Below are 25643 nucleotides of genomic sequence, written 5' to 3'. Positions count from 1 at the left end.
AAAATTTTTTATTCTTTTTCTTTAAAGGTGCTCTAAAAGTGTTGAAGCTTCAAATGCTCACACAACCTGAACTCTATTCAAATCAATGTCACATAACCACTCATGGGAAAAAAAAAATGAGCTATTAAATTCTCCAGAATCATACCTCTGTTTAAAGCCAAATTTAAGTAGATACAGTGGGAAAGTCATATTGGCCTCTTCTTAACACAATCTGTAAAAATAAATTAGGAAGGTAAGATTATAGCCAGTATTCTAAATCATTGATTTCTCCATTTCTCTCTGACTGGTTGACTTCTTTTAAGTTCACTGGATTTATTGATACAACAAATATTTACCAAATAGCCAAAAGAGTCCAAGAACTTTTGTGCCCAAGGAGTGTGCACACCAATTCTAGCAGGAAAGGAAAATCCGACTTGTGAAATACAGTCAGCAAGTCATCATTAGAGAGGCACAGAGTTTAGGACTTCTCGTGAGGGAAATGTGACCACCAGCAATGGTGATTAGGAAAGTCTTGAGAGGTGCCAATATGATTTATTCATCTCCTACCCCATTGCAGAAGTAATTTAAAGAACTTATAAGGTCCTATCAGTACAACAAAACAGAAAACATTTAAAAGTGGAGTGAAATAAAAAGACAAAAAAAAGGAGAATATAATAAGGAGGCAAGAGACAGGATGAAAGGCTGCAGTTCACAGTGCCCTCCCCACATGTCCCAAGAGGGCCTCAAATGTGGCTCCTGGCTTCCAGGTAAGAAGGTAACTTATTTAGATTAAGCCACGAATGAAGGGTTGGGATCTAGGTTGAATATAATTAAAATGAAATGATGGCAAACCTGAGAATTAAGGGTGTTGCAACTTTTTTTCCACATCAGCTCAAACAGAGATCCTCTCTCTAGCCTGGAGATTAAGTCCTGGGGGACCTGATCATTCTAACAGGCATCTTACTCTAATTAGGCCTTGGCAGTTGTGCTGTACTATAAGTTATACCTTTTGAAGTCTAAATCAACAAAACTCTAAACACATGTGATGTCCGCATAGCTTCCATAATTTAGCTACAAAAATAGAAAAATAACCCCAGCTAATTCAATGCTGCATACACGGAAAGGCTATAGAAAGGGCAGCATCTTATACAATCTAAATAGTATTGTGCTGCCCTTTCAGAACCCTCTTTATATTGCTTTCATATTTAACTGACACATTCACTTTTTTGTATCAGAACATGTTAAGGACATAAAGAGAAACCATAATTTTTAATACAATTCTATGTTCATACCACTGTTATAAATTGTAATAATCACACTATTTTGATGAAAATACATTACACTTTGGGCTTTTCAGAACTACTAGAGCTCCCTATTCAAGCAGATTATTCTGTAAAACTCATGCTATTAATATACCAAATGCTAATTAGCAAGAGTGAATGAAGCAGGGCATTAACAGAATGAAGAAGGGAAAGGCTAATAGAGTTTTGCCAAGAGAACGCACTGGTCATAGCAAACACCCTCTTCCAACAACACAAGAGAAGACTCTACACATGGACATCACCAGATGGTCAACATCAAAATCAGATTGATTATATTCTTTGCAGCCAAAGATGAAGAAGCTCTATACAGTCAGCAAAAACAAAACCGAGAACTGACTGTGGCCCAGATCATGAACCACTTATTGCCAGATTCAGACTTAAAGAGAGAAGGGAAAACCACTAGACCATTCAGGTATAACCTAAATCAAATTCATTAGGATTATACAGTGGAAGTGAGAAATAGATTTAAGGGACCAGATCTGATAGACAGTGCCTGATGAACGATGGACGGAGGTTCATGACATTGTATAGAGACAGGGAGCAAGATCATACCCAAGAAAAAGAAATGCAAAAAATCAAAATGGCTGTCTGAGGAGGCCTTACAAATAGCTGTGAAAAGAAGAGAAGTGAAAAGCAAAGGAGAAAAGGAAAGATATACCCATTTGAATGCAGAGTTCCAAAAAATAGCAAGGAGAGATAAGAAAGCCTTCCTCAGTGATCAATGCAAAGAAATAGAGGAAAACAACAGAATGGGAAAGACTAGAGATCTCTTCAAGAAAACTAGAGATACCAAGGGAACATTTCATGCAAAGATGGGCTCAATAAAGGACAGAAATGGTAGGGACCTAACAGAAGCAGAAGATATTAAGAAGAGGTGGCAAGAATACACAGAACTGTACAAAAAAGATCTTCATGACCCAGGTAATCACAATGGTGTGATCACTCACCTAGAGCCAGACATCCTGAAATGTGAAGTCAGGTGGGCCTTAGGAACCATCACTACAAACAAAGCTAGTGGAGGTGATGGAATTCCAGTTGAGCTATTCCAAATTCTAAAAGATGATGCTGTGAAAGTGGTGCACTCAATATGCCAGCAAATTTGGAAAACTCAGCAGTGGCCACTGGACTGGAAAGGTCAGTTTTCATTCCACCAAAGAAAGGCAATGCCAAAGAATGCTCAAACTACTGCACAATTGCACTCATCTCATACGCTAGTAAAGTAATGCTCAAAATTTTCCAAGCCAGGCGTCAACAATTCATGAACTGGGAACTTCCAGATGTTCAAGCTGGTTTTAGAAAAGGCAGAGGAACTAGAGATCAAATTGCCAACATCCGCTGGATCATCGAAAAAGCAAGAGAGTTCCAGAAAAACATTCTTTTCTGCTTTCAGAAGCAACAGTTAGAACTGGACATGGAACAACAGACTGGTTCCAAATACGTAAAGGAGTACGTCAAGGCTGTATATTGTCACCCTGCTTATTTAACTTATATGCAGAGTACATCATGAGAAATGCTGGACTGGAAGAAACACAAGATGGAATCAAGATTGCTGGGAGAAATATCAATAACCTCAGATATGCAGATGATACCACCTTTATGGCAGAAAGTGAAGAGGAACTAAAAAGCCTCCTGATGAAAGTGAGAGTGGAGAGTGAAAAAGTTGGCTTAAAGCTCAACATTCAGAAAATGAAGATCATGGCATCTGGTCCCATCACTTCATGGCAAAGAGATGGGGAAACAGTGGCTGACTTTATTTTTCTGGGCTCCAAAATCACTGCAGATGGTGATTGCAGCCATGAAATTAAAAGACACTTGCTCCTTGGAAGAAAAGTTATGACCAAGCTAGACAGCATATTAAAAAGCAGAGACATTACTTTGCAACAAAGGCCCATCTAGTCAAGGCTATGGTTTTTTCAATAGTCATGTATGAATGTGAAAATTGGACTATAAACAAAGTTGAGCACTGAAGAATTGATGCTTTGAACTGTGGTGTTGGAGAAGACTCTTGAGAGTCCTTTGGACAGAAAGGAGATCCAACCAGTCCATCCTAAAGGAAATCAGTCCTGAATATTCATTGGAAGGACTTATGTTGAAGCTGAAACTCCAATACTTTGGCCACCTGATGGGAAGAATTGACTCATTTGAAAAGACCCTGACATTGGGCAAGATTGAAGGCGGGAGGAGAAGGGGAAGACAGAGGATGAGATGGCTGGATGGCATCACCGACTACTCAATGGACAAGAGTTTGAGTAAACTCTGGGAGTTGGTGATGCACAGGGGGGCCTGGCATGCTGCAGTCCATGGTGTCACAAAGAGTTGGACATGACTGAGTTACTGAACTGAACTGAATTAGCAAGAGTACACAGCTAATTTTTATTTACACCATTAAATAGATAAACCTATTTATTCCTCGTGGCTCAGACGGTAAAGCATCTGTCTACAGTGCAGGAGACCCGGGTTCAGTCCCTGGGTTGGGAAGATCCCCTGGAGAAGGAAATGGCAATCCACTCCAGTACTACTGCCTGGAAAATCCCATGGACAGAGGAGCCTGGTAGGCTACAGTCCATGGGGTCGCAAAGAGTCGGACACGACTGAGTGACTTCACTTTCACTTTCATTTATTTATATCAATAAAACAGGTGGGATCTGCTCTACTACAAGAGCAATACATATTCATCAAAAAACACACTGAAAATACAGATCAGTGAAAGGAAGAAAATAAAAGATCCTCACGTGTAACCAAGGCTGAAAGCCACCAGTTTGGGTCTCTCTCCCAGCAACCTTGCCTTCATAGGCTCCGCGACGACTGTGGATACACTTTCAATCTCTGAACAGAAGGCCATGGACAGTTGGCACACAGAGGACACTGCTGCTGTGGCAGATTACTACTGGCAATCCTGTGTTTATACAGGATTATGCTGTATAAAAAATTATGCTTTTTATGGGGCTGAATACTCTTCACATGCATTTTGTTTTGATTCTTTGCTCATCTTGACCTACATTTTTATGTGATAAGCTGTGTACCTTGTGACACAGACTACCAACCAGTCAGAGACAGATATTTTAAAAAACACAGAGGTCTCTTGGCTTAGCCACTTGTAGGCTAAATAATTTTTTTTTAATTAATGGAATTACAGGAAAACCATTCATAATACATTCTGATGTCCTTCAACTGGAGGGAACTCCTGCATTCCAGGTGTACCTGACCTGTGAAAATACCAAGCCAGTCCAATGAGATGCTGGGGAAATAAAAAGCTTAGAGAATTTGAGGACTGAAGTACAGACTTTATCACTGATTCACATCTCTTGCCTCTGTACACAGAGATGTAAGTGGGCCCTGTGTGCCCAATCTGAGCCCAATCTGTGTTCACATGGGATGGAGACAGTTTGACCATGTCTAGAGGGCATGGTATGGCCAAGGCTATTTACAAAGTGCTACAGAAAGTTTCAGAATGTCACTCATCTTAAAGGGGAGCCCATGGCGGAGGAGGGGAAGGATCAGAGGGGAGTGGGCTTTTGAAAGCTGTGAGGTATCTACCACGTGAGTCATTCTCCACAGGGTGAAGGAAGGAACTGTGTAAAACTTAGGAGGGACTTCATGTAAAACCCTTTGAGATATGAGAGCAGAAGAGAACATAGGTTTGTGGCTCATACAACCCAGTGCACCAGTGTGGAGGACATGATTGAAGCTTGTCATAGCATAGAACACAACAGCCTGAGCATGACCTCAGACTGGTACAGAAAAGAAGCAAGAAAGGGCATTAGACAGACTACCCAGGCTGGACACCAAAGGCAGAAACTACAAAGGAAGGGGTTAATAGATTTGGTTACTTAAAATTTAGAAAATTTCTATGTAAAAAACCATGTAGAAACAAAATTAAAAGACAAGTGAAAAAATTGAGAACAATGCTTATATCATAATCAGCCAAGGTTTCCCTGGTGGCTCAGATAGTAAGGAATCTGCCTGCAATGCAGGAGACCCAGGTTCAATCCCTGGGTCAGGAAGATCCCCTGGAGAAGGGAATGGCAACCCACTCCAGTATTCTCACCTGGAGAATTCCATGGACAGAGGAGCCTAACAGGCTACAGTCCATGGGCTTGCAAAGAGTCAGACACAACTGAGCAACTAACACTTTCTTTTCACTTCAATCAACCAAATATTAACATCATTTTCACATAAAGACTATGATAAATCAATAAGGCAATAATTATCACCACCACCAAAAAAGGAAAAGATGAATAGGAACAGGGAATTCACCAACGGAGGAATACAAATGGCAAATATGTAAGAACACTAGAAATGTGCAAGAACGCTAGAAATCAAAGAAATGCATCTGTCTTGGACTAAAAGCTTTCAGTTTTAAAACATACATCTCACCAACAAGCTATACATCTGGGTGTGTTTTTAGGTTTTTGGAAGCAGTCTGGATTCAAATCCTAGTTCTGCTACATACTAACTGTGGGATACTGGATAAATTATTTAGCTTCTATAAACCTCAGTACTCTCATTTGTAAAACAGAGATAGCAACATTCCCTACATCACAGTAATGTGAAGAGTGAATGAAATTGTACATATAAATTACCTGGTACATGGTAAGAATTTAATAAATGTTTGCTATTTTATTAATGCATGCATGCATGCTAACTCACTTCAGTCATATCCAACTCTTTGCAGTCCTATGGACTGCAGCCCGCCAGTCTCCTCTGTCCATATGATTCACCAGGCAAGAATACCGCAGTACGTTGCCATGACCTCCTCCAGGGGATTTTCCCAACCCAGGGATCGAACGAATCTGTGTCTCTTACGTCTCCTGCATTGGCAGTGGGTTCTTTACCACTAGCACCATCTGGGAAGCCCAATTTATTAGTACTTATCCTCATATATTGGGTAATAATGAAAGCATTGGGCTAAGAAACCTATTATCATCTTCCTTCTTCCAGCTTTTTTAGCTATTCCTAGATTATACACACACACACACACACACACACATAAGAAATACATAATGGACAATTGTTATTAATGACTGAAGTACTGGTATCAAAATAATGGGAATAGTTAAGAATTATTTGGGTCTTGATTTTCTAAAAGCCACTCTAAAAGAAAACACAATTTGTGGCTCCATTATTTTTCTGCGAGCAGAAACATTTTATGTGTGTTTTAAATCATGAGGCTAAAATCAGGGGTAAAAGATAGATAGATATATACACACACACACACACACACATAACTTAAATTCAGGAAATTCTTTAATAAAAGATACTTTTAAGTCAATAATTAAATTATTTTTATCATTTTAGAACTTATATTTTAAATTTGATAATGTTTAAAAGGTTAATTAAGGATGGACATCTTAGAATATAATGCTCAGTGAAATACGTCAGAGGAAGACAAATACTAATATCATTTACATGTGGAATCTAAAAAAATAATACAAATGTATCTATATATAAAGCAGAAACATACTCACAGGCATAGAAGACAAACTTATGGTTACCAAAGGGGAAGGGGAACAAATGAGGAATATGGAATTAACAGATATAAACTATTAAACATAAAATAGATAAGCAACAAGGATTTATAGCACAGGGGAATATATACCCAATATCTTGTAAGAACCTAAAATGGAATTAATCCGCAAAACTCCCAAATCACTATGCTATATACCTGAAACTAACAAGTATTGTAAGCTAACTATGCTTTAATGTTTTGAAGTTTAATTAGTAACTTCTTTCCTTTTTGCAGCTAGTAAAATGCAAATAGTAATAAATTAGATATTTTTAAAATATTTATATAACGTATTGCTTATAGAGTTCTGTATTAAAGTGATCTAAATAAAAAAATAAAATTATTTGGTCAAGTTATTTTGTTAATAGGCTTAAGATACTGATAACAATTTCTAGGAAAATATCTTACAAATTTACTTCTGAACATAAAAACTCCCAGTATAATATGTAATTGTAGCAACAAAAGTCACCTTAAATTCCCCAAACACAGATAGGGAGTCTTTTGAATTTACATTGGTAGTCACTTCCTCATGGCATAGAGCAACAGCGGCAGCCATAAATAAAAGGAAAACAATGGAGGAGAAACATGAAAGAGAAATCATTGCATTCACGTATATTTAAAGTAACCTTTACAAATCAAACAATGCTTCAGTTTTAAAATATCACAGGAAATACAGGGAGAGATTCAAATGTGAATGGAAGAACTGGGGGGCACAGAGGAAGGGGAAGACTGATTAAGGCTGATGAACAAGGAAACAAGAGAGAAAGAAAGTGAGTTAAAGAAAGGCAGATAGGACACTACAAACGGGACATGACTCACAAAAAAGGAAAGAAAAACAGAGATGAGCTAATGGACACATGCACTTCATGGGAAAAATGTCCATGGGAATCGAATATCAAAAAAAAAAAAAAACATAACTCAGAAACACTCTTTAAAGAAGTAATACACTTCTTGTCTAACCTTTCTTCAACGAAGCTGTTAAAGATGATCGGAAGAGCTGTGGTTTTCCATCTTTAGGCTTACACAGAGCCGAGGACACCTTTTATTGGTCCCCACAGGCTGAATTACATTAACCGAATGGTTGATTCTGGCCCAAAGGCTAGAAGTTGCCCACTGACACACTTCACAATGAAAACTATTTAATCTTCTGCTGCATCTCCTAAAAAATAGAATGCTATAAATAATAAATAATACATCCTTTGCAATTTTTTGACATTTCACATATAGAAAAACCATGAGCCAATTTTTCCCTTGTACTGACTGAGGTATTCCAAAACTGGCACAGACATTTATTTGTTTAAATAAATTAGTCTTGCAACTGTAATTTTAACTTGAGATTGACAAACTCTTTTATTTCTTGCATATGAAAACCTTACATTTTAATTATAATAGAGTGTGAATCCTTTTATAACCTGGATTCTTTAAAAGGTATTACCCATTTGGGTAATGAAAAGACGATGTTAATGTACTAGCTTCCTTGAGGAGCCTTGTGGGCTACAGCCCATGGGGTTGCGAAGAGTTGGACACAACTGAGTGACTAACACTTTTCCTTGAAAATATTTTAAACATTTTCATACAATACTATAAAACACATCTCTTCCTACTTTTAGCCTAGTTGTAGTTCCTTTCATTTATAAAACAACCATATTCAAGTCTTACTGTGGAGTAGTAACTTTTTTTTGCGTGCATGGTCAGTCTCTCAGTTGTGTCTGACTCTTTGTGACCCCATTGACTGTAGCCCACCAGTCTCCTCTGTCCATGGGATTTTTCAGGCAAGAATACTAGAGTGGGTTGCCATTTCCTCCTCCAGAGGATCTTCCCCACCCAGGGACTGAACCCACATCTCCTGTGTCTCCTGCATTGGCAGGTGGATTCTTTACCACTGAGCCACCTGGGAAGCCCAGCAACATTTTTAGGTGCATTCAACTTCTTCCCGTTAAATAAAGATATCAACTATATAACCCTCTGATTATAAATAAAATCCAAGATATTGTTTGACAATGAGATGTTTATTAAACTCGATACATTTACTATATAAGAATTCTGTGGAAAAACCTGCGGTATCAAATAGGATCTAGGTCTCTGCATTATAAAGTCTGTCTCCAGAAGACATCCTCTCACTATATCCTGCGGCTGAAATCATACAGATGACCAAAAAGCAGCAACATCCTTTCCTGGTAAGACAACTTCAGCTGCCTTGCCCATATCAGTACAAGTCCTCCTAGAAAAGTGAGAAGTCCTGATCCCCATCTCTACACATTGTTATCTCCTGGCAGGTAAGCTGGATGAAGCACTGGGCCAGGCCTTCCTCTGTGCTTGGCATGAGGTCCACACAGGATCAACCTTCGCAAGGCCATCTTCCCCTCAACCAGACAACTCTACTTCAACTATTCTGTGACTCCTTGGAGGGGTGAAACTTCTGGGGAAATGAAAGAGAGAAAGAGAGAGAAAAGATCTGAATATTGAAAGGAATATTCAAATTCAGCTGCACCAATGTCAAGGGGAAGGATAAAAAGTTAGAAAACAAGGAATTTTGCAAAATGCTTTTCGGTATGACAAAACAAAACCTGACCAGAGTATCACTGTTCTGACATATTTGTGAGGGCCACCCATTCTCTTACCAGGTACAGGAGTCTCCACCATGAGGTGTTTGTGGTTGGTAAACAGTTCAGAGGAGTCTTGATCTATTGATCTTCCCTCTAGGTCTGATTCTGGGATTGTAGCACAGCCACCTAGTTGAAAAATACAAATAATATTTTAAAGAACAGAAAAATCAATCTTTCCAGACATCAACAACAGCTGAAGAACATACCAGTGGTGAAGATAGTAAATGATGAGACAACAATCTTCAGGAGCGGAGCAAAAAAATAATAATAATCTTCAATATATTTCTTTTGGAGAAAATGCTGGAAATGAGTTATTGCCCTCAAAGACACACTGTTGATCACTCAGCAACAACAGCAATGGTGTTGTTTTCAAATTTATCCTTTTTAAATTCAGAATGGACAAAATCTATAGTACATGTGATACTCATACTATAATGGTAATTATATTAATAGCATGAAATTCCCTTTGGAATCAGAGCATCAGAAACTATAAAAGAAACAAACCACATCAACCATGAGGAAAAGAAACCTTCCTTGAACAAAGAGAATGGACGCTAGTGTTCTGAGATGGTGACCATGGTGGTATTTCTCTGGTGTTTGATTCTATTCCTGAATCCCAACACCTTCTAGCACAGACACAACACTTTATTACTCAACAGCAGAACCATGAATTGCATTTAGAAGCTTTCAATTCCAAGTCAATTCCAAGGTGACTTGAGGATAAACTGGCATGGCTGCACTTTTAAAATATTAAGTATAAGTTATTTGATTTTATCCACCAAAATCTTGTATGGAAAACTCATGTGAGAACTTCCTGACTATATCTGCAACTTGATTTGACTAATTTGCCATCATTTTTCTGGAAATGTACTGACATGCTATATACTGTACATGTTTTTTCCCAAAGCCATTCTTCTTGTAAATGAAGTGTGATTTTTATTTCTTTTTCTGAGGCTTCTCATACACTGAGTCCAAAGCCTCCATATTCAAGTTTTGCTTCATGCATGAGGGGGTTTATAAAGCGAGGCTACCAGCAGCACTGATGTGTAAACCACATCATTCAAGTGAGAGGGAAGTGGCCAGACCCTAAGTCTGAAGAAAAATACACCTTATCATCCATCCCTCTGTATCAGCTCTGAAAAAAGAAATCGATGTTGAGGGAAACTTGAGAGACAAGGATTTCCACACTCATAAAATAAGAATTAGAGGTCGCCTCAGAGCCTCCCCAAACAGGAAATGTTAGAATTATCCATCAATGCAATGGAACTCACCCAGCTATATCTGAAAATAGCTAGGGCCCTATCCAGGAGGAGGACCAGGTTTATTTTTAATCTCTTTCCAAAACTTATAGATCATAGTGACAATAACTATCATTACTACACGCTTTCTCAGTGATAACTCTGCCTGTATTATCTTGTTTAGTTCCTACAAACCACACCACGAAACAGATAATATTATTCTCCTTTTACAGATAGGAAAACGGAGGTCTCATGAGATGAGTACATCATTTCCTGGAAATGTTCTAACATGTTGTACACTGTACTTATTTTTCTTCCCAAAGCTATTCTTGATAAGTCTTTGCCAAGGTCACACAGCTCCTAAGGAGTAAGACAGAGCTCACACCCAAGCCTGACAACTCCCAAAGCCTGTGTTATCTAAGCATTACTATATGGCTCCCAGTTGCAGCATCAGTCAGAGATACCTGGTGGGAAGGTCTTGGGTGGCAGCAGGTTTTATCTCGCCTGCTGCGAGGAGTACTGCTTAGAGTATTGTGAGGACAGGGACAGGCTCCAAGCCACTATGGGACTATGGAGAAGCCCAAGAGATAGCACCCTTCTTCTCGTGGACCCTCATCTAACTGAGAAAAAAGGAACAGGGTATTTGGCGCTGGGGAAGGGGCACCTCTGTAAGATTAATGACAGGAAGAACAGAGAAAAGGGAGTAGCGGTGGGGATTTGGTCATTAAGCATATCCAACTCTTGCGACCCCATGGACTATAGCCTGCCAGGCTCCTTTGTCCATGGGATTTTCCAGGCAAGAATACTGGAGTGGGTTGCCATCTCCTTCTCCAAAAAAGGAGGGAGTGCTCCCTGCAAAACAGAATACCAACCCCAAGAAAATAGGCCAAAGAATGGCTTTCTAGACTCATAAATCAGATTAAGTCATTTCTCCATCCCCAAGGCAGAGGGAAGAAGCAGGATGATGACAAGAACGTTGTACTGATGCAGCTAACCTTTGCATACAAGAAAACTCTGAGAGTGGAGAAGTGTCTCCTGCCAACAGATGGGGGAGAATGCCGTGATCAGAGAGCAGTGCTGCATGTGTGCAGAGGCGATCTCCACTGATTAATCGGTGTCTACCATTTATTCCAGCTGACTCAATATTGGAGCAAGTGAGAACGCACAAGGGAAAAGTCAGTTGCTTTAGACTATCCTGTAGATTCTACATTACATGAATTACAACACATGTAATCTCTTGTCCTTGGCACAAAAGTTTTGCCTTGTCCACAGTACAGAGAGATGACGAATCTTTCAAATCCCACTGCAGGGCTGACTAGTCACATGCCCTAGAAATGCCACCCTCTTTTCTTCAGATATCTCCGTGTGGCCAGACTGACCAACTATGTGCCTGAGTTTCTGCCACTTCAAGCTTGGAAGGAACAGTAGCATGGGAGCTCTGGCATTCTGACCAATGGGAAATGGGGGAAGGGAGGGAGCCTGGTGGAGAACTCCCCTACTACTTCTCCCAGGGTTGACTCTGAATTCTTATTCCTTTTTTGCCAACCTCCAGAAAAATGCTGTGTGCTGAGTGGCCTCTTCCTGGCTCTTTGAGAAAAGTGGTCAGGCAGGCAGGAGGCACCACAAAGTGGTGTACATTGTTCCTTGACCAACTTCCCTTTCTCCTCATCCTCCCTTCCCTGAATTGGCCAAATAAAATGCTACTTTAATTTCTGTCTCAGGTCTGTTTTCTTGCAAAAATCACTGGCATGGGAAGTAGTATTAAAAAGCAGGCCTTCAAGATGAAAATTTGAAGTTAGATCACCCATCTATCTGTATGAAATAGGGGCTCCATGGCTGGGGGTAAACAGACTGGGAATAACAAGCAGTTTGCCAGTCTGTGGTCTAATCCAAGGATCACAGAAAGCTACTCTTCATACAACATCCTAAATTGTGTTATGCAATTACTTAAGCTTTCATCCATGTTTAACTGGGATGATGTACCTTTAGAGGTCAAGATTAGGAGATCAAGTAGCTATAGCATGGCAATATTTATAAGGGTTACAGAGTAGGGTGGCTGCTTCTGATAACTAGATACCTTGCAAAAAGAAAATGGCTAGTTCAGTTAGCAGGCAGCAGAAGGCAGATCCAGCAAGTCAGAAGGCCTCTTTAGCCTTACTGGTTTAAGCCAGATCACTGGGCCAGCAGCACCAGATATGCTGGGGAGCTTATTATAAATGCAACCTCAGGCCCCATCCACACCTACTGAACTAGAATCTGCTAAGAAGGGCAGATGGGTATATCTGATGAGATTTTTGTTAGGAAAAAGTATTTGTTAAAAATTCCAGAGTAGCCAGTAAAAAGAGAGAAATAAAATATAAAATCTCCAAACTAACGGAGACCTTCTGAAGCCCATCTTGGAAGTGGAGACTGGGTTCCACTGATGTTAGATAAAGGACTCTCGGCTTAGATGCCATCACATCAGAGGAGAAGGGGAAGAAAAACCACAGCCGAATGAAATTATCCAAACACACATTGTGTAGTGTGTGTCACAGAGGACCCACGGGCAAAAGCAAGGGAAATGCAGGGACTTCCAGATCTGGAAATCATAGTGCTGTGGACTTACTGTGTGCTGGGCACTTGGCCGTGAATTCTCAACGCATTAGCTCCCTCAATCCTCAAACAACTCTGTAAGGAAGGGGTCCATGTGGCCACCTCTGAAGTTGACTACTCTATTTACTCATGCTACTTGATCTGCTGAGTTCTATTTGACAGATACTTGATTCTAACCTAGATGAATCCTGGTGGCCCAGCTTACCTGCCTCACTACCCTGTAACTCAAGTAGCCTGAACAGGAGGTTTGCTGAATAGCACATATTTTTAGGCTCTGTGGGCCATCTGGTCTCTGGTCTTAGTTTTGCCATTGTAGGGCAAAAGTATCCAAGGACAAAATGAAAACATGAATGAGCATTAGCTATGTTGGGAGGGATTGGGGGCAGGAGGAGAAGGGGACGACAGAGGATGAGATGGCTGGATGGCATCACTGACTCGATGGACGTGAGCCTGAGTGAACTCCAGGAGTTGGTGATGGACAGGGAGGCCTGGTGTGCTGCGATTCATGGGGTCGCAAAGAGTCAGACATGACTGAGCGACTGATCTGATCTGATCTGATGTTCCAATAAAACTTCATTGATTAAAGCAGACAATAGGGCAGATCTGGCCCACTGGCTGTAAGTAGTTTGCCAATCCCTGGCCTAATTCAAGCTACTCTTCATACAGCATCCTATTCTAAATGTTCCTAGAGGCATTTAACACAGTCAGATCATCTGACAATATTGCTATAACAATAGTAACAAGGAGGAGGAGGAGTAATAGTAGCAGTTTTTTAAAAGAATACTGCTTTCCCTACTGTTAAAATGCTCTTTTTGTTTGGGCAGGGATAAGTTTATCTTTAATGAACTTTATTTTTAGAACAGTTTTCAGTTCAGTTCAGTTGCTCAGTCGTGTCCGACTCTTTGCGACCCCATGAATCGCAGCACACCAGGCCTCCCTGTCCATCACCAACTCCCGGAGTTCACTCAGACTCACGTCCATCGGTCAGTGATGTCATCCAGCAATCTCATCCTCTGTTGTCCCCTTCTTCTCCTGCCCCCAATCCCTCCCAGCATCAGGGTCTTTTCCAATGAGTCAACTCTTCGCATGAGGAGGCCACAGTATTGGAGTTTCAGCTTTAGCATCAGTCCTTTAAATGAACACCCAGGACTGATCTCCTTTAGGATGGACTGGTTGGATCTCCTTGTAGTCCAAGTGACTCTCAAGAGTCTTCTCCAACACCACAGTTCAAAAGCATCAGTTCTTCGGCGCTCAGCTTTCTTCACAGTCCAACTCTCACATCCATACATGACCACAGGAAAAACCATAGCCTTGACTAGACGGACCTTTGTTGGCAAAGTAATGTCTCTGCATTTCAATATACTGTCTAGGTTGGTCATAACTTTCCTTCCAAGGGGTAAGCGTCTTTGAATTTCATGACTGCAGTCACCATCTGCAGTGATTTTGGAGCCCAAAAAAATAAAGTCTGCACTGTTTCCACTGTTTCCCCATCTATATCCCATGAAGTGATGAGACCAGATGCCATGATCTTAGTTTTCTGAATGTTGAGCTTTAAGCCAACTTTTTCACTCTCCACTTTCACTTTCATCAAGAGGCTTTTTAGTTCCTCTTCCCTTTCTGCCATAAGGGTGGTGTCATCTGCATATCTGGTTATTGATATTTCTCCCAGCAATCTTGATTCCAGCTTGTGCTTCCTCCAGCCCAGCGTTTCTCATGATGTATTCTGCATAGAAGTTAAATAAGCAGGGTGACAATATACAGCCTTGACGTACTCCTTTTCCTATTTGGAACCAGTCTGTTGTTCCATGTCCAGTTCTAACTGTTGCTTCCTGACCTGCATATAGGTTTCTCAAGAGGCAGGTCAGGTGGTCTGGTGTTCCCATCTCTTTCAGAATTTTCCACAGTTTACTGTGATCCACACAGTCAAAGGCTTTGGCATAGTCAATAAAGCAGAAATAGATGTTTTTCTGGAACTCTCTTGTTTTTTCCATGATCCAGTGGATGTTGGCAATTTGATCTTTGGTTCCTCTGCCTTTGCTAAATCCAGCTTGAACATCTGGAAGTTCGCAGTTCACGAATTGTTGACGGCTGGCTTGGAAAATTTTGAGCATTACTTTACTAGCGTGTGAGATGAGTGCAATTGTGCAATAGTTTGAATATTCTTTGGCACTGCCTTTCTTTGGGATTGGAATGAAAACTGACCTTTTCCAGTCCTGTGGCCACTGCTGAGTTTTCCAAATTTGCTGGCATATTGAGTGCAGCACTTTCACAGCATCATCTTTCAGGATTTGGAATAGCTCAACTGGAATTCCATCACCTCCACTAGCTTTGTTTGTAGTGATGCTTTCTAAGGCCCACTTGACTTCACATTCCAGGATGTCTGGCTCTAGGTCAGTGATCACACCATCCTGATTATCTGGGTTGTGAAGATCTTTTTTTGTACAGTTCTTCTGTGTATTCTTGCCACCTCTTCTTAATATCTTCTGCTTCTGTTAGGCCCATACCATTTCTGTCCTTTATCGAGCCCATCTTTGCATGAAATGTTCCCTTGGTATCTCTAATTGTCTTGAAGAGATCTCTAGTCTTTCCCATTCTGTTGTTTTCCTCTATTTCTTTGCATTGATTGCTGAGGAAGGCTTTCTTATCTCTTCTTGCTATTCTTCAGAACTCTGCATTCAGATGCTTTTATCTTTCCTTTTCTCCTTTGCTTTTTGCTTCTCTTCTTTTCAGAGCTGTTTGTAAGGCCTCCTCAAACAGCCATTTTGCTTTTTTGCATTTCTTTTCCATGGGGATGGTCTTGATCCCTGTCTCCTGTACAATGTCACAAACCTCCGTCCATAGTTCATCAGGTCCTCTATCAGATCTAGGCCCTTAAATCTATTTCTCACTTCCACTGTATGATCATAAGGGATTTGATTTAGGTCATACCTGAATGGTCTAGTGGTTTTTCCTAGTTTCTTCAATTTAAGTCTGAATTTGGCAATAAGAAGTTCATGGTCTGAGCCTGGTCTTGTTTTGCTGACTGTATAGAGCTTCTCCATCTTTGGCTGCAAAGAATATAATCAATCTGATTTTGGTGTTGACCATCTGGTAATGTCCATGTGTAGAGTCTTCTCTTGTGTTGTTGGAAGAGAGTGTTTGTTATGACCAGTTTGTTCTCTTGGCAAAACTCTATTATCCTTTGCCCTCCTTCATTCTGTATTCTAAGGCCAAATTTGCCTGTTACTCCAGGTGTTTCTTGACTTCCTACTTTGGCATTTCAGTCCTCTATAATGAAAAGGACATCTTTTTTGGGTGTTAGTTCTAAAAGATCTTGTAGGTCTTCATAGAACCGTTCAACTTCAACTTCTTCAGCATTACTGGTTGGGGCATAGGCTTGGATTACCATGATATTGAATGGTTTGCCTTGGAAATGAACAGAGATCATTCTGTCGTTTTTGAGATTGCATCCAAGTACTGCATTTTGGACTCTTTTGTTTTAGAACAGTTTTAGATGTATTAAAAAAAATGGCAAATAATACAAAGAATTCCTGTATATTCTCTACACAGTTTCTCCTGTTGTTAACATCCTGCATCAGTATGGTACATTTGTTATGATCAATGAACCAATATGGGTACATTTAGTTAAAATATATAGTCTATTCAGATTTCCTTCATTTTTATTTAACATCTTTTCTGTCTCGGGATCTCATCTAGGAAACCCCATGGCATTAGTTTTCCTCTCTCCTTTGACTCTTCTTCATGGTGACAGCTTCTCAGACTTTCCTTACTTTTGATGGCCTTGAAGTTTTGACAAGTATCAGGTCAGGTATATTGCAGAATGCCCTTCTATTGGAAACTTTTTAATGTTTTTCTCATGATTAGATTGGGGAGAAGAAAAGACAGTTTCTTTTCCTAAATTCTTAGAGTTCCCCATATTTGGGGATTGTTTCCAGTTGTTCATCTTTTCCTCTATTAAAACACCAGGTGGCCAGTTGAATGGTGGGGACAGTGAAGGGGATGGGCGGCCAACAGCGAGTCTTGACTTAGACTGTAAAGTTCCCAGGAGTGGGTCAGGCTGGGGCTGGCTGTCAGACCCAGGCAGGTTACCAGTTGTCCCATCTGCAAGGAGAGGGTCTTAATGAGGCCTTTTGTGTGGATTACGTGACACTGTATACACTGAACACAGTGCTCAGCACAACGTACCTTTTACCATTTCTGTCATCTATGAATTTTTTTGGCATAGATGCACTTTCCACACCATTTCTGAGGAATGAAAGAACTTCAACTTTTAATGCAACCACCTTCATTTAAAAACAGAGGCTCAGAGAGGGTAGTGGATGCCCCTTATATTCTAGGGCTTGTGCCTGGTTCTCCTGCTTGCTAAACCATTACTGCTTTCTCAAAACCACTTTTTTCCCCCCCAGAAAGATCTCAGTGGATTTGCCTGTAAGTTGGCTGTCCTGACCAGTACTTCCTTTTAATGATACAGAAACCCCAGAAAGTTGGCAAGCTGTTCTTTGGGTGTATTTTAGGACTTTGTAGATTTATATTCTTGCGACAGAGATCTCTGCAATCAACTGAGTATATGGGTGCAAATATTCCATTCCTTCAGGGAGGAAAAACATTTTTCTTCTTTTATCTTCCCATGTTTAAAAGGAATCAAACAAGCAGACACTTTGAGAATCACAAATGACCACAGACACCCTGCTCTGATTTGCCAGCCAAAGAATCTTCTGTTCATATGCCTGAAATGCCACTAAAACTTAAAACAGCAAAAACCTCAAAAATATATACCAATGACATTTTTCTTTTAATCAAGATTTACTTGATGGATAAAGTGTTTTTGAGGTTAACATTCAGATTCCATTTCAAAGGTTTTTAATTCCTGTGAAGTGTGGGGAATAGATACTTTGAAAAGAATATTTCACTATCTTAAACATGAAAAGCTTCCCTAAGAAACTATTTTAATTAATTTTTAATAAAAAATTTTTTAAATTAATTTAATTGGGGATAATTACTTAACAATATTGTGGTGGTTTTTGCCACACATCGACATGAATCAGCCACAGGTACACATGTGTCCCCCATCCTGAGCCCCCCGCCACCTCTGGGTTGTCCCAGAGCACTGGCTTTGAGTGCTCTGCTTCATGCATCGAACTTGCACTGGTCATCTATTTTACATGTGGTAATATACATGTTTCAATGCTATTCTCTCAAATCAGAAACTATGAGTATTAAAAAACTCTCTGAAAATGTACCCATTTGAAAAAGTTTTACTCTTTATACTTCCTCAATCTCTGTCTCTCTGTGTAAATGTGCACACACATCCACATGTAGGGCATATAGACAAGCATAAGAGTTTTCCTGATAATTCTCTTTTACTTTGTTCATTTTTATATTTTCTTAAAATATAGTTTTTTCGAGGGGTTCTCGTGTGGCTCAGTAATAAGGAATCTGCCTGCCAATGCAGGAGACAGGGATCCAGTCCCTGATTCAGGAAGACACCACATGCTGCAGAGTGGCCAAGCCCCTGCACCACAACTACTGATCCTGTGCACTAGAGCCTGGGAGCCACGGCTGCTGAGCCCAGGTGCCACAACTACCGAAGCCCACCTAGAGTCCATGCTCTACAAGAGAAGCCACTGCAACGAGAAGCCCACACGCATAACTGTAGAATAGTCCTCACTCTCCACAACTAGAGAAAAGCCTGTGCAGCAACAAAGATGCAGCACAATCAAAAATAACAAAAATGCATAAATAGATAAAATTATATATTAAGTATAAATGCATATATATATATATAAGCTATAGGAAGTCAAAAATCCTATAGCATGTTTGTGAACCAATTTTAACTGAGTATTTAGAAATTTTTTGACAAAATGGAACAATGGAAGGAAGAGGAGTGGGTAAAAGAGGGAAGGAGATAGAGGATGAAAAGGAAAAGTGGGGAGGGGAGGATGAATTAGCAACATAGTCCATATTTCTGTGTGTACACTTCTACAGAAGATATTTGGGGTGACTTACTGAAGGTATAGATAATAAAATATTAAAGAATAAAAAACATAATAGCAGAAAAATGTGATGCAGAGTAGGAGGTATATGGCTAGGAAGAATTGTATATAAAATACAGATAAAGACTTATACAAGGGCTGGCATGCAGATAAAAAGCCAAAAGCTCTGGAGTAGAAGTGGGGCTGCACTTCGCCTGATTAATTCTCCACTGACCTCCCTTCCTCCACACTGGACTTCAAATCAAAGGGCCCAATCTATCTCGTACTTGGACTTAACATTTCCTTAAAAGCACACTATAATTGGTAAAGCTATGCTTGTTGGAATTTTTTTGACTGATGGTATGGGTGTGTGTAGGGGTGTGTGTGTGTGTGCACATGCGCCTATTCTGTGCTTAAGGGCCACTTTATTTTTAAACTCTTGTCTGTTTATATCTTTTCTTTTCTTTAGGATTTTCAGTCTTTTCTCTTTCTCTCAATTTTTTTTTTAATTTTTGGCTACACCCCACAGCATGCGGGACCATAGTTCCCCAACCAGGGATCAAACCTGTGCCCCCTGCAATGGAAGGTAGTTAAGGGCCATTTTAGACAGCCAAGAGTTCTGTGAAATTGGGTTTACAGAGGTACTTACTAAGCAAATACTACAGAAAAACACACTTATAGGAGATTGTTAAAAACACAACAGCCAGAGACCTTGTCCAAGTCCATCTTGGAAATAAAGCCCTCAAGAATCTAATACAGTTGAATGAATATAGCGTGACAAGTCAGACTGATATTATACGATGCTGCTGCTTCCCTGAAGGAGGAACTGGAGAGTATTAGTTGATATCTTTCTCATCTTCATTTCCATGAGATCCTTTTTTTGGTTGTAACGCGGAGACACCCCACCCTTAATCTGGTGCAATTTTACAAGTTCAAAACTCAGAAAAACAGAAGAAAAAAAATATCTTTCAATAAAGTCTTAGGTTTCCAGTTCCAATATATGATATTTGTTTTTCTGTGTTTCTTTTTGTATCACAAATCTATTTTGTAACTTTTCTTTCTCTATATGTTTCCAGATGACATGCTGACTGCATAGATGGTAGCTTATCTACTACTTAACACAGATAATAATGGTAACCACAGAGAGGCAGGTGAAGGTCATTGTAATATGTGTCCAACATGATCTCTGTAGAATGCTTGAGAGTTCAGTTCCACCGCCTAATAATAAACTTTGATCTCCCCACACCCAGTAAGAACTTCAAATGTGTTCAAGAGTATGCACACACCTATGTTTTAAAATAGTTCCATTTCACATCTCACAAGACCAGGTTTATTTTAAGGGGTCTAGCACGTGTCTCAGCAAGTTCTAAAATTGCCATAATGGCTGAATATTAAGTCCCTTGGGGTATAAGGGCTTCAGTCAGAGAATCTAGATTTAACAGAGTAGGGTCCTCCTGGCATTAAGATGTTTCCACAACTTGAATAATAATAGGTGTCCAGGTATGTTTTTAGCTGGACCACCACTTAGAATGTAGGTCCACTCAGTACAAAGGATTAAGAAAGACAGGAACATAGCAATTTTCATCCACTGATAATTATGTAAATAGAATGTACCAAGCAGAGAATAGTCCTATTTACAAAAAAATCAAGCACAGTCCATAAATCCTACAGACTGGAACGGATCCAGGTTAAGAATTTCTCCAGATGTCACTCTGTAAACAGGGCTTCATAAAGTGAATTCCCCAATTAATTGTTGGTAAAAGTAAGCTCTATAGTGTGTTAGTGCATTATGACCCTCTATAATATGTAGGTGAATTGTCTGGCCCTATAGATCATTAGTCAGATATGATACAATAGAATTCAGGAGAAAGAAGTGGAATAAGCACAGTTTCTTCTGATATAGAGAGAAGGTCCCCTAAAATTACGGCTCAGGAACTCAGAGCTTTGTTCACTGAAGGAAATGAGAACTCTCCGATTTATTTGCATTACATCTGTTTTTCTAACACATTTAGTTCTTAACCTGGAGTACTTGGAAAGACACACACCCAGTAAGAACATAAACATGGAACTTAAAAAAAAAAAGGACTACTCACTATTTTGTTAAAGTCTCCAATCACAATGTTTTCCCACATGTTAACAAGGCCATTAAATCCTCCAAACAGGAACACAAAAGTATTATCCAGCCATTGTGAGAAGGTGGGGAAGAAGAGAAAGTTAATAATTGCTTTCCCTTGCCAGTTGATCAATGTCTAGAGCACTCTGCAAGGAAATGCAAGAGCCATTGTCTTTCAGCTAGATCTTTTCTGTACTGATAAGTATAGCACTTTTTTGTTCTAAAAGAAGGTGATTGTGGTTTTTAATTTCCATTTTGTTTCTAAATCCTAAAGCAATCCAATGTACAACTGGAAAGAGACATAATTTTAAGACATTTCCATTTCAAATACTTTCCTCTCCTAACTCCCTCTTCAGAGACCAACTCTTTCTCAGAAGTACACAGGCACAAATAAAACATTATAGCTACAGTTGAGAAAGAAAGGAAGCCAATAGTTCTGCAATAATAATTTCTTTTAAAAAAAATGAAACAGTAAGAGTATAACTCTACTTTGCCTGGACACTACATAATAAGAGAGCCAGTGTTCTTCACAGCTTTCCTCTTGCATCAAGTGGCTATTAATTCCCCAGTGATCCTGGCAACGTTTCTTCAACTTGAATTTCTTTCCACAACCCAATTAAAAGCCATAATCTTGACTAAATTGTGTTGTTTTTAAAAATGACAGAGACTAGATGGATGGAGATTTTGAAACCAAGAGTTCAGCTGGGTCACTTAAGTTATAAACAGGTTTAGGGAAAAGGGTGACGAATACAGTGGCTCTGGAGAGTGCCTGTTTCATCATACTCTCTCACAAATGAGGACCCTGAACAAGTATTCATGCCTGGAGAATCCCATGGACAGAGGAGCCTAGCAGGCTACAGTCCATAGGGTCACAAAGAGTTGGACACCACTAAAGCGACTTAGCACGCAGGCACAAACAAGTACTCAGGGTTCATTCCAAAACAACTCTTTTATCTAATGATAAATGTCTACAATAGCCCATTAAACAAGGTCATATTTTGTAGAGAAGGGAAATGTACACAAGATGATAAACCATCCCTTTGATCATGGGAAGGGATATCCGAGACGGGACATGGCAAGTATCACCAAATCTTAAGAAAAGTCACATGAGTCTGGACCTCAGTTTCCTTTTTTTCTAAAATGCAGAAAATAACAGCATTCACTTTATGAGAGATGAAGATTAATTTGGTCGATGCGTGTAATACAGTTATCACAGAGCCTGGCACAGAATAAGCCCCCAGTAAATGCTGGGCTATTATTTTCAGTACTAACCTCCAACATACGTTAGTCATTACGTTACAGCCAATTACACATGAAACTACAAGCCACGAGCATGGTATGAATTTATATCTGATGCTCGCAAACATGCTCAGGTGAAAACAGAAATGGGGAACGGAGACCAGCAGTGGAATGTTTCTATTAGTAGCTGGATCCAATGGTCAAAGCTGAAATTGTCAAAGAGGCACTAAAATAACTCACTTGAAAAACAGTGCACACATTCTTTTTAAGATGAAATCACCAATAATCTACTATCCTAGATAACCACTCTTCTGAGATTACAATAGGAATTTTAAAAGGGCTCAAATGGTGATGATGATCAGGGGTGGACAATCACATTCATTGTTTTCTATTTACCAGCAGGGCCATTACTACTGAGAAACGCAAACCCACAAGATAACATGACATAAATGGATGAAACATTAAGATAAAAGGGTAAAACAGTGGTAGGTTTGCTTTCTCATGGGAAATTGAAATGGCCAGCAGATGAACCTTAAAAGAGGAAGTCTGCTGACCTAGTGTTACTAAACATAGGAGACAGCCAAGGAACAGAGGAATAAAGCAATGTATTTAAATGTATGCCTTGAAGGAAGCAAACACCAATTACTTTTATATGATTTTAATTCTCCCGTGAATACTTTACGGGTGTTGGCAAGTCCTTCTGGAAAAGGAAGGGATTATTAATGAGGATTCAGTGGCAGTGCTCACCAGGTTCTAAGAAATAATACTTAATAAAGAGTCATTTACTTCATACTTCATCTCTAGAGCTAAAGAATTTTTAAGAATCCATTAAAAACTAGTATAGTATTATGCTCACATATATGATCCTTTCTACTTTAATTTCAAGATGGTTCTATAGTCTGTGTGATAAACAAATAAGCTTCCCACAGGAAAATAAACACAGAGGAAAATAGCTGAATTTTTTTTCTTTTGTAAAGAGTGTATGTTTAATATATACTTGTGATTTGGAAAGTTATTCATGAAGCTTGAAGAAATATATGGGAAATATGGTCTTTAAAAAAGTTATTTTTGAAGAATGCTCTCCACATCATTCGAAGATTATGCACTGCTAACAGTTCACTAATGTCTAGTAAATCTGGGAAATGCCCAATCAACTCCTATATTCTATCTTGTTTCTCAGAAAAACTTAGTCCAGCAACTCTAAAAAACTGTCATATTGTGTAAAATGGAATCTCTCTAGCTAATATCTTTCTCTTAAAATTCTCCAATTGCCTTAAGAGCATGGACTTTGGGGCTAGACTGTCAGAATTTTAATCCCAGCTTCACCATTATTTATTTTCTTTTAACTGTTTACCTAATCTTTCTATGCCTCAATTTCCTTATTTGCAAAATGCAGATGATAACTGTACCTAGCTCATAGGGTAACTGGAAAGATTAAATGAGTTATGGAGTGGATAGCTGTTCCCTTCTCCAGGGGATCTTCCCAACCCAGGGATCAAACCCATGTATCCCACATTGCAGGCAGATTCTTTATCAGCTGAGCCACAAGGGAAGCCCGTTAATTTAATGTGAAGCATGTCAAATAGCACCTGGTTCATAGTAAGTGATACATAAGTGTTGTAATAGTAAATATTACTATTATTCTGATCATCTTTGCCTTATATTGTCAAAATTCCCTCACCTAAAAGCCTGAGGTTCTCATGTAAGCTGAAGGGAAGGAAGGTGGTAAATTTTCAGAAGCAGAGAGAAGCAGTTACATATGCTTGAACTCCAGGAATGCAAACTGTCCTGTTAACTAGTCAAGGAAAACCTTAACTGTTGTCTTAGCTGGCAAAAATCAGTATCCATTAGGAATTAACAGCTTGTTAAAGAAAGTACAAAGACTGGGGTCTAGATAAATTATAAAAGATGACAATAAACATCATATCAGGAATAATGTGCTGCATCGTGACCCCCGCTTCCTGCATCTTCTTCCATTTCTTTGCTCCTCTTGACGGCAAAACTTCTCCAAAGAATTGCCTGTATTTGATGTTTTAAATTCTTTTCCTTTCTCTTCTACATCCATCTCAGTCTAGACCTGGCCTCTATCACTCCACAAAAGGTGCTTTTTTCAAGATCACTAATGTGGTCATGTATGGATGTGAGAGTTGGACTGTGAAGAAGGCTGAGCGCTGAACAATTGATGCTTTTGAACTGTGGTGTTGGAGAAGACTCTTGACAGTCCCTTGGACTGCAAGGAGATCCAACCAGTCCTTTCTGGAGATCAGTCCTGGGAATGATCTAAAGCTGAAGGAGGAAGGAATGATGCTAAAGCTGAAACTCCAGTACTTTGGCCACCTCATGTGAAGAGTTGACTCATTGGAAAAGACTCTGATGCTGGGAGGGATTGGGGGCAGGAGGAGAAGGGGACGACAGAGGATGAGATGGCTGGATGGCATCACTCACTCGATGGATGTGAGTCTGAATAAACTCCGGGAGTTGGTGATGGACAGGGAGGCCTGGCGTGCTGCGATTCATGGGGTCACAAACAGTCAGACACGACTGAGCAACTGAACTGAACTGAACTGAATGACCTTCACGCTGCTAAATCTACAATTTTCAGCCCTTAGCTTAGTTGACTTATTAGCATTTGACACAGCCTATGGTTCTACCATCTTTTAAAACTCTTTCTTCATCTGGCTTCCAGGATGCCACATTCTACTGATTTTTCTCTGTCCTCACTCTATGCTCCTTCTCAGCATCCTTTGCTGGGTCCTCCTCTTCTCCCAAACTCCTAAAAGCCCCAACACTTCTAGCACTCAGTCTTTGACTCTCCTCTCTTTTCTAAAATCACTCCCTTGGTGACCTTACCCAGTCTCGTGGCTTTAAAGAACATTTGCAGGCTGACAACTCCTAATTTTATAACTCCAGCCCAGATTTCTCTCCTGAACTTCAGACTTGTATATCCAATTACTTAGTCAATATCTCCACTTGAACATCTTATAGCATATCAAACTCAACATGTACCAAACAGTATTCCTGATCTTCCCCCACAAACCTGTTCCACCCCATAGCCTTTCTCATTTCAACTTTATCC

General features: G+C 39.7%; 1 protein-coding gene across 2 annotated transcripts in view; it reads right to left on the bottom strand.

Moving 5' to 3' along the window:
- Nucleotides 1–6623: 6623 nt before the first annotated feature.
- BBS9 (Bardet-Biedl syndrome 9) overlaps nucleotides 6624–25643 on the bottom strand; it is a 480327-nt gene continuing 461307 nt past the window's right edge. Inside the window, exons 21-22 of one of the 2 annotated variants that reach the window (XM_070369516.1) lie at nucleotides 9429–9539; nucleotides 6624–9226 (exon numbers count right to left, since the gene is read on the bottom strand). In XM_070369516.1, the coding sequence (XP_070225617.1) occupies nucleotides 9195–9226; nucleotides 9429–9539 (143 nt within the window). In that variant the 3' untranslated portion in view covers nucleotides 6624–9194. The remainder of the gene's footprint in view (nucleotides 9227–9428; nucleotides 9540–25643) is intronic. The other variant, XM_005889113.2, reaches the window with a different exon arrangement.

Source organism: Bos mutus, chromosome 4, assembly GCF_027580195.1.
Source record: "Bos mutus isolate GX-2022 chromosome 4, NWIPB_WYAK_1.1, whole genome shotgun sequence".
NCBI lineage: Eukaryota > Metazoa > Chordata > Mammalia > Artiodactyla > Bovidae > Bos > Bos mutus.
Note: the sequence above shows the minus strand (reverse complement) of the source record. Positions and strands in the feature narration are given on the sequence as shown.